We start from the raw sequence: 15737 nt of genomic DNA, 5'->3' as shown, positions 1-15737 counted from the left end.
ACAGCCATGACAACAATAGAGTTGTCTCTATTTGATTTGTGATGCCATCTATGTACATGGTTCATCAGTCAATTTGCACTGTACTATGCTGCAGTTATAACACAAATCTCCATGATTTCAGTTGCCAAAGATCATTCCCCAGGTGGGCTGCAGTTCTGCCCCTAATGTCCTCGTTCAGGTTCCCAAGCTGAAGAAGCCACCCCTACTTGGGACAGGCTATTCTCAAGCAGAAGGAAAAGGACAGATGGCCAAAGTATCGTAACAGTTCTTAAAACTTCTCTTTGGCCATGTGGTATATCATTTCCACCCACATTCTTTGACCAAAGCAAGTCCAAGGCTAAGCCCATGTCCCAGTGGGATAGGGAAGTATGGTTCACCTAGTGGGAGGCACTGAAAGTCACCTGGCAGTTGGTGGAAGCATACAATCCTCTTCCAGGAAGAGGAATAAATAATTGGGAACCACATATACTCTGTCTGCCACAAGAATCATAACAGCTGATATTTCTTATTTAAGGAAATAGTGTCCATGCTATAATTAACTTTGTTGCCTCAGTACCTAACAGCCAAAGATTTTTAAGAGGTTTTTGCCATTTTCCTCATCACCAGTACATTGTCTAGGAGCCATTCCACCTCACCTTTTTTGGTCAAGTGTCTCACTCACCATGCAGAGAAAGAGTTCCATTCCTCACAGCCAGGAACTTGACGCCATATGGAAAGAAGGGGGTAGAGTGGGAGCTCCCATAGAGTTTGATCTCAGCTTTGCCTTGGAAGGGCTTGTCCTCTGATCCAATCCGGAGCTCTCCACCATCAGAAATGAGGATGGCATGTGCCCTCAGCTCAATGGGCCCTGGATCCATGAAAATCAGCTTGCCTCCTAATGACCAAAGAGAAGATTGTCAGTCCCTGGGAGGATAAATTTCATCTCCTTTTGACAGTTCCAATGTCTGATGAAATCCTCTTCAATTTATATACTTTGATGAAATTTAAACTTATTTTATCTTGCTCTCTCTTCTAGAAGAGTGATAGAATATAGGTTGGACCACCCAGGGGTAGAAGCACTATGCTACTAAGCCAGTTGAGGTTAGCTATCACTCTTCACTATATCTTTATTTATGGTATTTTTATTTCTCTCTCTCTCTCTTTTTTTTTTAAGATTTCATTTCTTTATTCATGAGAGACACATAGAGAGAGGCATAGACATAGGCAGAGGGAGAAGTGGGCTCCCTGTAGGGAGCCCAATGAAGGACTCAATCCGAGGACCCCGGGATCACGCCCTGAGCCTAAGGCAGATGCTCACCCACTGAGCTACTCAGGGATCCCTAATTATGTTATTTTTAATGACAATATGCTAAATGACAGCAGTTTAGGACCGGTTAAATGAGGATGAGAAGGTCACCATTTTAGCCATCTAGCAGCAGATGAAAGCTGCCTATAAAATTAAGCTTAGAAATACAAATAAACAGGGATCCCTGGGTGGCTCAGCTCCATGATTGAGCACCTGCCTTCGGCCCAGGGAGTGATCCTGGAGTCCCGGGATCAAGTCCCACATCAGGCTTCTTGCAGGGTGCCTGCTTCTCCCACTGCCTGTGTCTCTGTCTCTCTCTCTCTGTATCTCTCATGAATAAATAAATAAAATCTTAAAAAAAAAGAAATACAAAGAAACAAATGAATAAGAAATAGGAATAGAAGAAAATAGGCCAAAATTACTAGAATTAGGGTAAAAAGGAAATGTAATTAGGACTACCAGCATGACATTTGCCCCACTTTAGCTGGCCCCACCATCGATTTTACTTAACTTTTGATAATAGATCCAATTTTCCTTAAGAAGTTGCTCTGTTCCACTGAATAGGGTTAAGTGAGACTATCAATCACAGCATCCCATCCTTCCATAGCCTAAGTCATGTACCCAGGCTTCAAATGGAAATTTGGAACAAGAGGGAATAGAAGACTGGAAATGTTTAGATTTTAGCAATTCCAGTGGTAGTATCTAAATGAGCCTGAGAAGAGCTCCCGTTGCTGAGGTGCCCCCAATTCCCACCTGCGAAGCCCCTTCAAAATGCCACTGATCCACAGAAATCAGTGGCATTTCTATACATTAACAATGAAACTGAAGAAAGAGAAATTAAGGAATCCATCCCATTTACAATTGCATCCAAAGCATAAGATACCTAGTAATAAACCAAACCAAAGCAGTAAAGGATGTATACCCTAAAAACTACAGAACACTTGTGAAAGAAATTGAGGAAGATGTAAAGAGATGGAAAAACATTCCATGCTCGTGGGTTTGAAGAATAAATATTGTGAAAATGTATATGCTACCCAGGGCACTGTACACATTCAGGGAAATCCCTACCAAAATACCATAGACTTTCTTCACAGAGTTGGAACAAATAATCTTAAGATTTGTGTAGAATCAGAAAAGACCCCGAATAGTCAGAGGAATATTGAAAAAGAAAGTAAATGGCAGGGGCATCACAATGCTGGATTTCTTGAAGACAGTGTGGTACTGGCACAAAAACAGACACATAGATCAATGGAACAGAATAGAGAACCCAGAAATGGGCCCTCAACTCCATGGCCAACTAATACTCGACAAAGCAGGAAAGACTATCCACTGGAAAAAGGACAGTCTCTTCAATACATCGTGTTGGGAAAATTGGACAGTCACATGCAGAAAAATGAAACTGGACCATCTCTTACACCAGACACAAAAATACACTCAAAATGGTTGAAAGATCTCAATGTGAGACAAGAATCCATCAAAATCCTAGAGGAGAACACAGGCAACAACCTTTTTTCAACTTGGCCACAGTAACTTCTTATAAGATACATCCATGAAGGCAAGAGAAACAAAAGCAAAAATGAACTATTAGGACTTCATCAAGATGAAAAGCTTCTGCACAGCAAAAGACACAGTCAACAAACCTAAAAGACAACCTACAGAATGGGAGAAGATATTTCCAAATGACATATCAGATAAAGGGCTAGTATCCAAGATCTATAAAGAACTTATCAAATTCAACACCCAAGAAACAAACAATACAGTCATGAAATAGGCAGAAGACATGAACAGACATTTCTCCAAAGAAGACCTACACATGGCCAACAAGCACATGAGAAAATGCTCTGCATCACTTGCCATCAGGGAAATACAAATCAAAACCACAATGAGATACCACCTCACACTAGGGAGAATGGCAAAAATTAACAAGACAGGAAACAACAAATGTTGGAGAGGATGTGGAGAAAGGGGAACCTTCTTGCACTGTTGGTGGGAATGCAAACTGGTACAGCCACTCTGGAAAACTGTGTGGAGGTTCCTCAAAGAGTTTAAAATATAGTTACTCTATAACTCAGCAATTGTACTACTGGGTATTTACCCCAAAGATATGGATGGAGTGAAACACCAGGACACCAGCACCCCAATGTTCATAGCAGCAATGTCCACAATAGCCAAACTGTAAAAGGAGTCACAATGTCCTTTGACAGATGAATGGATAAAGAAAATGTTGTATATGTATACAATGGAATATTCCTCAGCCATCAGAAGAGATGAATACCCACCATTTGCTTTGACATGGATGGAACTGGAGGGTATTATGCTGAGAGAAATAAGTCAATTGGAGGTCAATTGGAGGACATTCATCATATGGTTTCACTCATATGGGGAATATAAGAAATCGTGAAAGGGATTGTAAGGGAAAGGAGGGGAACTGAGTAGAAAAAATTATAGAGGGAGACAAACCATGAGAGACTCCTAACTCTAGGAAACAAAGGGTTGTAGAAGCAGAGGTGGGGGAGATGGGGTAACTGGGTGATGGGCACTGAGGAGGGCACTTGATGGGATGAGCACTGGATATTATACTATGTGTTGGCAAATTGAATTTATTTTTTTCTTTTTTTTAAAACCTTATTTATTTATTCATGAAAGACACACAGAGAGAGAGGCAGAGACATAGGCAGAGGGAGAAGCAGGCTTCATGCAGGAAGCCTGATGTGGGACTCGATCCGCAGACTCCAGGATCACGCCCTGGGCTGAAGGCAGGCACTAAACCACTGAGCTACCCAGGCATCCCCTGGCAAATTGAATTTAAATACATTCTTAAATGCCCTGATCCTACTTCTATATCTGATTTTCCAGACTTTCCCATCAATTCTCTTAGTAACCTAATGCATTCTCAATAAATTTCCTTTTGTAAAAGAAAGCTGGCTTCTGTTATTTGTAATCAAATAACCTTAACCAATTCAGATATGTTTCTCTAATATCCAAATTTTCTATAAGAATATTATTTTATAATAAAATTATATTGTAAGAATAAATACTTAAGATATTAAAACATACTTTTCTTTAAAGAGACTTAGAATTCAAGCAATATTTTCCGCATAATGCCAAAATAACTAATGTATCCCAAATAAATAACCACTTTAAACTGAATGAGTTACTAAAACTATCTCCCTCCTGGATGTGGTTTGCAAAAGTACTGGACAAGACTCTTCTATCCTGTAACATGGTCAGAGTTGTGACTTCATACGGGAAAAGCCAGGGGTCCTCTTTTCTATACCACACTACTATGTCCCATCTCAGCCAGAATAAAAGTCCAAGTCTCCATATACTGGGCTGCAAGTAGCCTTTCATGGTTTACCAACCCATCTCCAATTCCCTTGCGCCATCTTCTTGTAAGACTCACTCCTGCATTCAAGTGCCCTGAACATGTCAGGTGTCTGACAGGTCTCCTGTCGGTCCCTTACCTGCAGTGTTCTTCTGTCAGACATCCCTGTGACTCACTCACTCCCTGTCATTCTAGTCAAATGTTAACTTCTCACAGAGGCCCTCCCTCTCTGGTCTATAGAAAAGAGCAGGCACTAGCCCCTCATCCAAACACACTTTCCTTCCTTCGTAACACTTACCATCAGGCATATTTTATAGTTACATATTTATTGTCTGCCTTCTTCCCACCAGAATGTCTGTTTCATGAGGGCTCTTCTCTGTTTTGTTCACCTCTGTCCCGCTAGTGGTCTAGAGCAATGACTGCTAGGTAGTTGGCACTCACTATATAATTCTGGAACAAATCAATAAATGGTTATATCACCTTAAAGAATCCGATGTAAGTATCTGAGTTTCCTTTATGGATACACACACAACACAACACACAACACACACCCTCTCATTTCCTCAGAGAGGATGTTGTTATCACATTTAACCTATAAATCCATACATTGTCTCAATGAACCAAAGGGAGACCAAGGATGTGAAGAAGCAACATGTCAGAAAAGAAATAGCTCAAAAAGCAGCTTCTTCTGCAGTAAGAGGGGGTCTCAGAGAGTGAACGACAGTGAGTACCAAGACTCCTTTGGTGGCTAAATTTAGTCCTAGATCCAATGTGCCAAGTTATTGAGTCAGATTGTTGTTCTCCAGAAATCACAACTGGAAGCACTCAAACATGCACTGGAGGAATGAAAGGGGCAGAAGAAAAAGGTTAACGTGCCTTTAGTCATTTTTGTTTACCTCCATCTTCATGCAGAGATAGTGATCAATAAACATTTGACCCAATAGTCAGATGTTGAAGCCACCTCACTCCTGACCTTCTGCTCCAACATTGCTCTTCCACTGCTCTCATCCTCTTCATCAAACCTTCTAGTCTTGCCTCCTAAAGCCCAAGCCACACACCATCAGCAACAGGCACAGGATGTTTACGTGGATCTGACCCCTGAAAGTGTTCTCTCCTTGCAGCCACGATTTAGAACACCATACCCCATGTGGGTATCCAGTTTCTCCCTCAGTAAAATGTGTGTGGTAAGGATTCTTCCCTCAAAGAGCTATGATGAGATTTCTTGAAGTAATGCTTAAAGATCCCTAGTCTCGGGTCTGACACCTATTAGACACTTAACACAGTCGTATCAGCGGCTACTGAAACATTCATCATTTGTACGTCTCTCACTATTGCCATTACTTCTCATTTTCACAGTTCCTCCATTGTGGTAGCACTACTGGACCCTCTTCTTCCAATGTCTCACCATTGGCAGGCCCACCTTTCCTTCTGAAACATGGCACAGCAATCACATCCTCAGGTAAATAACCTGAGAGAAGTGAAAAACTATCCTTTGATCTATAGGCTTGATGCTCTGAGCAGCACCACATGGCTTCCAGGCTTCCAAAGGACCTACTGGTGATTTTGACTTTAATTTTCCCTTCCATTGTCATTATGATGACAAGAATAATCATTAGAAAGGCAATAATAGGGACACTTGGATGGCTCAGTCAGTTAGGTTAAGCAGCTGCCTTTGGCTCAGGTCAGGATCCTAGGATCTTGGGATCAAGTCCCACATCACACAGCATAGCATTGCACTGGGCTCTGCTCAGTAGGGAGCCTGCTTCTCCTTCTCCCTGAAGCTCCCCCTGCTTGTGCTGGCACACACACACGTGCATTCTCTCTCTAACAAATAAATAACATCTTTTAAAAAGAAAAAAAGAAATGCAATAATAATCATTAATCCTGCTGTGAACAAGAGGGAAGAAATGTGACCTGTTTACTAAAACTTTTTCATTCACAGCCACATGTCATTAATGTCCCAACTAATTATCTTCAACTGGTGGACCATGGATTTGCATGGCATGATTCCTCCATTATAAACAGTCAGGAAATTTGAACTGACCTTGATGAGCAAGAGGTGGAAACAGGGGACAGACTCCATCTATTGGCCTCTGAATGACCCGCAATAAGTCCCATAAGATTGCTAGGCCTCAGATTACCTGATCTCCAGACCTGTCCTACTCAGTGCCAGGGGCTGATCTGTTTTTTCATCATTCATGTACAGAACAGAACCATGCATTCGCTGGGACTCCTTCCAGCTCTAGAACACTGGACACCTACATCTTCAAGGATGCACTCCGGTGTGCCAATACTGATGGAGACACGGAGCTCATGTTTTCCTGACACCACCTATGCTGCAGGGAACTCTGAGTTACACGTGAGAAAAGTATCACATACACAATCAGAAATTCAAATAATACTACAAATTCAAAAAGGGTGCTAACACTTAGGAAACACCTACCATATGTCAGAATCTTTATACATGTCATCTGAAATGACCATCCAAACAAGCTCAGGAAGTCACTACACACTCCATGTTTCACAGGCCAGAGAGCGGGGTGGGAGAGGGGGTCTGTCTCAGCCCAGAATAAGCAGAGCAAGCATCAGAGCCCAGGAGCCCCTGTCAGAAGAGCTCCTACTCTATCCACTTCTACAAACCCTCCCAGGTTACTTTATTATTCATTAGAATTATCATAGTTACATTTAAGGAAAAACATGTGTTAACCTAAGTTAAGTTTGCCTGTGGCTTGTTTATATATGATTTATTTTCATTTTGTTAATGTAGATATACCTCGCCTCATTCCAAACAGGATTTGAGGCAGATTACAAGGATTAGTGGGTAAATTTATAAACCTGGGCTTTGTTCCTTGTCACATCAAGCAAACTATTAAACACACTAAAACAAATTGGTAGAAATTTAAAAACGTCATTTACTGATGGGAACTAATAATGACGCTAATGAAGGGAGAAATCTGGGCCCAAAGAAAATGAATGATTTGTGTTGGCAAGAGTACTAAAAACAGGACTAATTAATTAATATGATAACCACTATTCCAGGCTAAAAAGCCCTCCCTCCTTCCTTATCAGTGGCAAGGATAAGGAAATCTAGGTAAATTAAGAAGAGAGTGTGATGAGGAATTCAGCTCTTTTTAATTGAAATAATTAAAAGTGATAACCACAATGAAAGCTTCTAGTGTGAAGGAATGTAAGGTTTATACTCAATCTGGCCCTGCACCAAGGCCCCGAGTGTTTTATCCTCACACCTTATTAGCTTAAAACAAATATCCCGTGGGCTGCTGCAGAGCATAGTGCTTGCGTATGGGAGGGCAGAGGGAGGACTTTATTCCTCCACTTTATAGCGCTTGACCACATTTCTGAACACTGAAAAAAAGCGCAGGGCTGAACGCAGCCTGTGGCCATGACCCTTACATTGCTTGTTATGATTGTTCATGAAAGCCGAGTCTGTCCCACAAGTAACCTTGGGTAATTTTATTAAAATCAATCAACCATCATTATTGTTACTTCCCCTCTAAAATAAATAAATGAACACAACTTTTTACATGTAATCACTTTTTTCCATTAAACATCCCTTTTATTTCTTTTAAAGGGAAGTCAAAGAGACTTTTAGCAGCTAGCTTAATGTTTGCAAAGCACATCAAAATGTGCTTTTGGCTAACCCTACAATTAGCCATCCTCTGTAATAACCGCAAAATGATCTGTTGTTTTGAAAAAAATAAATAAATAAATAAACAGCAACACCATTCTAGCTATTTTCCCCCTCACACTAAAAATTTAGAGTTATAAGTATTTTACCCCACAGTAAGACCCAGAGTGCCGGCTATACTTTCTATCTTCAATTCTTTCTCTCCCTTTCCTGAGTCCTCCCCAGGTGGGCCTTTTCCTGATCAGTCTATCAGAACTGGTCCTGGTAAGGTCACAATGGCAACAGCCACACAGCTGGATCGAAGGCTCAAAGCTCTGTTCTCACCTGTCCTGAGTGACCAGCACTATTTGGCACACTTGGTCACTCCTTTTTTCTTGAAACTCCTTCCCGTCTCTTGCCAGTGCTGGTTTTCTTCTTACCCCTCAAACCTCTCCTCCCAGCCTCCTCTACCTAATTTCCTCCTGATTTTCCCAACTACTGGCAGTTGGGGGTACCCTGACACTTGGAGTGTCTCCACCGTTTTTCCTATTATTCCATGAATAGTGCATTGGTGGTCTCATCTTGTCCTTGGGGTTTAAACACCATCACAGGCTAATTGCTGATGACTCCCAAATTTATATCTTCAAGGCCCACCCCTGCCCTCGGCTCAAACTCATGCACCCAACTACCTCTAAAGATCTCTACTTGGATGTCTCACCGACCCTCAACTTAGTATATCCAGAAAATGATCTCCTCGCCTTGTCCCATGGATCATCCTACAGTCCTTGCCAAGGCCGCAAGTGGCAACTCCATTCTTGCAAGTGCTCAGTCAGAAAATCCTAGGGTTGATATTTCACTCAGAGCCAATTCTCTAGGAAATTTAGTGCCTTCTTCCTTCAGAAAATCCCCATGATCCAACCACTTCTCACCACTTCCATGTCTACCACTGGGGTGTAAGTCACTCTCATCTCATCCCTGGATTATTGTAACAGCCTCTCCACTCAGCTCCCTACTTCTATCCCCAACCCCACCCCAGGGTCTACTCTCAAAACAGCACCCAGTGTGATTCTTTTTTCTTTCATGTAAACTTTCTCCTGTCCCTCTCTGCTCAGAGTCTCCAATGGCTCCCACCACACTCAGAGTCAAAGCCTACTAAATCCTACAGGGTTGGTCCTCTCTGGGCCAATCTCACTCTGCTCTGCCGCAGGCTCAGAGTCCTCCTGATGTATTGACCTTCCTATTCCCACTGACTTGCAGTCTTTGCCTCGCCATGTGAAAATCCCGCCAACCACCACCATTCCTGCTGTGTTTTTCTCCATGCTGCTCAGCAAATCTCACAAAAATATAATCTGCTCCCTGGACTACTTTCTTTATAGGCATAAACTCCATGAGAGCAAGAATTTTGGTCCATTTCCCTCACAACTATAGCGCTGTGCCTGGAAAAGTGCCTGGCACATTGGGGACTTGGCAAGTGGTCACCAAATACTGGTTGAATAAGGAACAGTTGAAGTGACATAAATGAATGAGGTCTCCCAAGGAGAACATGGAGAGTGAGAGCAGAAGAAAGATAAGAGAAACACCTGTCAAATACTAATATTTGAAAACTAGAATAAGGAGAGAAAGGAGCAAGATTCTTGAGTGTGGGTCAAAGAATTAGGTGAATTAGAGCATTTGGAAGGTCGTAGTGACAGAGGCCCTAGGAAGAACTTTAAGAAGTGTGAAGGTGGTGGATGAAGATGTCATTATGTCATTTTTAGGAGGCTCACGGGAGAAAGGGTGCAGAGCAAGAATGCACTTGTTTAGGCAAATGCGAGGTGACAAAATGAGCCCAGGGAGAGTGACTCCAGGGTCAAGCAGAGGGAAAGCCAGAGGTGAATGGAGGTAAGACCCAGGCAGGCATCTGAGGACCTCAATTAATTAGATTAATCTATAACCCAAACTAGAGAATTCGTTGCTCAAAGCCTGAACTACCTAAATTTGTATAGGAAAACAATCCAGTTTACTTATTTATATTGATTAACCCTCATTCGGTTTTTTGTGTCAACCCCAAATAATTCCTTAAAATGTTTAGCCGCCTGTATTTTGGTTACCTTTACAGTTGTTACACAGTCAGATAGATACAGAAGCTTGTGGAATTTCCTTTCCCCAGAAAATTATAGATGACTATCCATTCAGGATGGTCAGAAGGGCTGGCTGAGTGATGCAGGCACATTGCTGCACCCTATCATACCACGCTGCTGTGGACATGGGCATCAGGAGAAAGTGAGAAAGAAGGGGGAAAAGGTGGTATATGGGGAAGGCAGCCACAGCCCAAAGCCTGTGTTGTGTTGGGGATGCACACAGCTTCCTTTGTTGGCAAGATCCGGATTAGGCTTGTGCCTGATCCACTGGAGCAGAGCCTGGAAGCCTTCGAGGTGGGCTTGTCCCTGGCCAGAAAGGCGGAAAATCAATTTGGCTGGCAAACGAGAGCCCCCAAGAGCTCAGTGCACGCTCCATAATCCTATCCACTAGCAGCTCAGGAAATAGATGCCTGAGCCCTCACATATTCATGGGGGATGTGAGGCATAAATCAGGCTTTAAGGATTGGGGGCAAAGGGAATGGACTCTCTGACTGGCTACTAATTAATCAAGCACAGAACACCTAAACCTAGCAACCTGGGAGCGAGCCACACACACACACACACACACACACACACACACACAGGCACAGGCTGCTGCTGTTGCTTTTTCCCGATTTTTTTTTCATTTCAATTAAAATAGATATCGAATGAAAATTTCCCCTTTAGCCGATGCTGCTTATGCATCCCCCTGTTCTTCCTTTAATTAAAAAACATGCTTATTGCAATACTTGCCAGAATCGCTTTAACGGTATTTTAATTGTAATGTCTCTGCCTGATTAAAAAAAGAAAATATGAACTAGAAAGTGTGGGCAAAAATGTTCTCAGGATGCAGGAAAAGAATCACATGCCTCCTCGAAATAGATGTCACATACTAATTCCTTAATTAGCCTGGTACTACCGTCAAATGGGCAATGGAGAGGGGAAAAAGCATATCTGAAACAAAATCACCAACTCAGAGCCACAAACAATAGTAGTTGAAAGAAATCATCTTCATCAGCTCCAATTCCCCTGGCAGGGCAGAGAACTACAGCTAACAAAAAGTGCCATGCTCAGGATTGGCCCATGCAATGTGGCCAGCCAGAGTTTTCACTGTTTTTTGCAAAGGGTCGCATAGCCTTTGGGGAAAAAAGTAGCAGGGCTAGGTAAATTGTCTTCCAGTCCCAACAGTTCTATATGGCTCCCTTTATTGTTTTAGGCTAGTAGTTCTCAAGCCTCAGCATGCATCTAAATCACTGGGAGGTCTTTTTTTTGTTTTGTTTTGTTTGTTTATTTATTCATGAGAGACACACAGAGAGGGAGAGAGAGGCAGAGACACAGGCAGAGGGAGAAGAAGCAGGCTCTATGCAGGGAGCCCGACGTGGGACTCGATCCCAGATCTCCAGGATCAGGCCTTGGGCTGAAGGCGGCACTAAACCGCTGAGCCACCAGGGCTGCCCACCTGGAGGTCTTAAAACACAGATTGGCGGGCCTCATACCCAAAGTTAGTTTGCTGTGGGGCCCCCAAATCTGCATTTCTCACAAGTGTCCAGGTGATGCTGATGCTGCTGATCAGGGACCAAACTTTCAGAACCACTATTCTAGGTAAATAAAGCGATTGATCTAGGTGTCCATATCTTGTGTTGTTTGCTATCACTGAAAATAAGTGGAGGAATACAAGGCTGGGATTGTGGATTAATTCACTTCATCATTCAACCAACATCTGCATTATTTCCCAGACTTTCTGCTAGATGTTGAAATTAAAAATGTGAAAAATACAGTCTCTATTGCCACAAGATCAAAGTGAAGTCTAATTGCTCCAGGTGAATAAAAACACCCTGGTTTTAGTGGCTTGGCCATTTTTAGACATTTGAGAAAGACAATAAAGATTGTGAGTCAGCTTTTACTTTTTCTATGAAACACAAAACTCTTAAACTTTATAAATTAACTGTATACATTACAACATTTAAACATATTTGTGGAAAAGAAACTATATAGAAATACTTAAAGGAACTGACACACGGATACAAATAAATGCCTTTGTCATTACAGCTATTATTATCTGTTGTTACTTAACTAAACCTTGATTCCTTTCTCTCTCCAAAAAATCATCACTTCCTTTTATCAACACAGCTTCTGGCATTTAAGTACATAAGGCCCTCAACTGTTCTGTGGATTTCTAAAAAGTCTCTTAAGATCTCAGAATGAAAGCTATTTGTAAGGAGAAACAGAGAAGACCAAGGGGGGACAAAACTACAAACAAACCAACAAAACCCCATCTTTTCTTTAAAGAACTGACTGATTTTTACCAGTCATGTAAGAATCTCCTTCACTACCAAGGTACTCATTCATTCATTCAAATAATCTCCTCCCTTCTATCAAAGATCAAATTAGCATCGACCCAATCACATTTTTTAATAAACCCTCCAGTTTGTTACATTTCTCTAAGCAATTCAAAAAGTTCCAAATATAATTGTTCTCTGAATATTGTAAACATAAACTGGATATAGCATAATAACTTCATGAGTGAAAGATCATGGTTGTTTCCTCATAGGACTTACTTATTTAAAAAATCAGAATACCTCCTATCTTTTCCTGACCCCCCACGAATATCATAGTCTATAAGAAAAGTGATGAAATGCTTGGTCTCTGATATATTTTTATATGTATAAGAATCCCAGATACATAAGCATCCCAGAGTTCTAGTTCTGCTTTCAATCTGGATAAACAGGATATGGAAATCATTAATCAACAAATGAGGTAAAGAGGTAAGGAGAGACCAAACCCTGAAGGACCCTATAAGCCATATTAAGGAGTTTAGGCTTGATCTCAAAAGCTAATGGAAAGCCAGTGAAGGGTTTTAAGTAAGGAAGTTTGAAATATTTATCTTTCATTACTGAAAATATTATAGCTTCTCTGCTAGGAAGGGACTGATCCCATTTGGTAGCATTTTTCATGTTACAACATTCAAGTTGTCAAGACATAAAACTGTAAATTGTTTAATATCTATCTATCTGTCTGTTTGCCTATCTATTGAAAGCATGTCCTTTCTCATAGCAATGGCTTATCTTTCATTTAAGGCTAATCAAGTGCGTCTGGGACTGTTCTCTGGAGGTAAATAATGTAAGCCATTGTCTGATTGGGAAAAATAAGGGGTTTCAGAGCCAAGTGTCCCCCACAGTAAAAAGCCTTTGTCTCTGATCTCCTGATACACAAATAGTAAATGAAATTGGTCACTGTCTGGACTAATCCACTAACATTTGAGAATACCAGGAAGGACTCTGAATATAGAGAAATCCACGACTAACATTAATCTGCCTCTTTAGGTCAGAATTTCACTCATTAGTTCACTCATTCTACAATTATTTGAATGCCTACTATGTGCCTGAAGATATAATGGTCCTGCAATATAGACATGAGCAAAAGCAGACCCTGTTCCTGCTCTCTTAAGCGTATAGCCTTACACCGCACCTTCTCCAAAGATAGAGGGAATTAAAAAATACACTCTAATATTAAATATGTAGTCACCAGGAAAAGACAAACACATAGAGACACACAAGGTAAAGGGAGTTAACGGTGGATGTCACAAAAAGTTGGGCTATTTCTTTTGATACCGACTTCTTCATCCGGCTTCACCATTTGCCTACTGCAAAGCCCAGCCTCTTCTGGAGCACCATGCTTGAAGAGAGAGGAAAGTACATTAACTCCTTTACTGCACTTCCCTCCTACAAAGGGGAGAGAGTCACCGTTGTTTGCATTTTCTGCATTGATCTGAGGACAGGCACCTGATTCAAAGCTCAAGGAGAATCTGTGGCTGCCTCATATTTCAACTCAGGCCCCCAGTTTCCTGACCAAATTGCAAGAAGTCCACCTTTCTATACTGTCTATACCTCATCATCTTCCCTCTGCCTTGAATGGTAGCTATGGTTCAACTGGAAGAGGAGGCAGTTCAGTTGATCTTTTTCAGCCAGCTTTCAGGAAAATTATTTTAAACTCACCAATTTGTAACAAATTTTACCAGCCCCCCAAACTTCCTCCTGCTGACTAGGATGTTATATAGTTACAAAAGAAGTATTATTTCAGGGTACTTCATTTTTAGCAAAACTCCAGCCTGCCTGCAGTTAGATTTCTTTTAAATCCATGCTGGTATCTGTGAAGTTGAAATTACATGCCTAGGGTAATCTGCTCAGTGACTCACACAGACCTGAAGCCCAAATAAACCACAAGTTATGTCCCAGGGAAGTCCCGCCTCACAGCATTCCCAGACTACAGCACTGCAAAGTGTTATCTGAAGCATGTACCTACTGCAACTGAGCCTGACTCAGTGTTCACTAGAAGGAACCCAGTGGAGAATCCCTGAGATTAAAAAAGGCTGTGCTGGGTACAGCACTGAATGCCTTATTCTGAAATCTGCAAATCCTTGGCAAGGATGAAGAAACTCGGGACGCCTGGGTGGCTCAGCAGTTGAGCAGCTGCCTTCAGCCCAGGGCGTGATCCTGGAGTCCCGGGATTGAGTCCCACATCGGGCTCTCTGCATGGAGACTGCTTCTCCCTCTGCCTGTGTCTCTGCCTTTGTTCTCTCTCTCTGTGTCTCTCACGAATAAATAAATAAAATCTTTAAAAAAAAAAAAAAAGGATGAAGAAACTCTGCAATGAACTTGATAGTGGGTCAAGAGAAGGTGACTCATCTTAGTGAGCCCATATGCATTTGCATGTCACAGAAATCCCAAACATAATAGACTAGAAAGATCTGAGTATTTTCAAAACTGTAGACCACAAAAAAATTGGAGAAAATAAGACCACGTGCCAAAAAGCACCAGAAAAACACGCTCTTATGAAGTCAGAATAACAAGGAAAATGGAGACGACCAAACAGATTCTGCTACTGCCATCTCTGTATCTTCCCTCTCTTCCATAGAAAGAAAAGCACTTCAATATGTATTCTGAAGATAACAGAGGCAAAAGCAAATCCAAAGTCCTTATTACCAAGCTAATTCTTTCAGTAATCCAGTTTGCTTTGTATATAAAAGCAGCCACTATCTGTAAATAAGTTTGCAACTTAGGCCTGATATTTCAGCCTTCTCTTCTGTTATCCCCATCAGTCTGGAAAAAAACAAAACCAAAACAAAAGCTATCATTAATTGGGTACTTACTCTGGACCAGGTACTGTGCTAAGGGCCTTACATATATACTCCCTCATCTAATACTCAAAGCATCCATTTGAGCTGGGCAATACACCGTAGACTTGCCACACAATAGCAAACAATAAAAGTTAGCCATCATTGTTACTGTTGCTGCCATTATATCAAGCATGACACTCATGAAGAGAAATGTGAGGTTTACTAAGGCTATGCAACTTGCCCAAGGTCACAAGACTAGTAGGAAGCAGAACTCAGATTCAGAGTCC

At 41.6% G+C, this 15737-nt stretch overlaps 1 protein-coding gene and 1 long non-coding RNA gene across 3 annotated transcripts in view; one reads left to right on the top strand and one right to left on the bottom strand.

The window, feature by feature from the left end:
* Nucleotides 1-15737, bottom strand: part of PKHD1 (PKHD1 ciliary IPT domain containing fibrocystin/polyductin) — a 470542-nt gene that overhangs the window by 300009 nt on the left and 154796 nt on the right. For both annotated transcript variants that reach the window (XM_077903688.1, XM_077903687.1), the window contains one exon: nt 662-874. In XM_077903688.1, coding sequence (XP_077759814.1) covers nt 662-874 — 213 coding nt within the window. The remainder of the gene's footprint in view (nt 1-661; nt 875-15737) is intronic.
* The window catches only part of LOC144317385 (uncharacterized), a 34225-nt gene that overhangs the window by 5461 nt on the left and 13027 nt on the right, over nt 1-15737 (top strand). The gene's annotated exons all lie outside the window — the stretch shown is intronic.

Source organism: Canis aureus, chromosome 7 (assembly GCF_053574225.1).
Source record: "Canis aureus isolate CA01 chromosome 7, VMU_Caureus_v.1.0, whole genome shotgun sequence".
In the NCBI taxonomy this organism is placed as follows: Eukaryota; Metazoa; Chordata; class Mammalia; order Carnivora; family Canidae; genus Canis; species Canis aureus.
The sequence above is the reverse complement of the archived record's forward strand: the minus strand, read 5'-3'. Positions and strand labels throughout refer to the sequence as shown.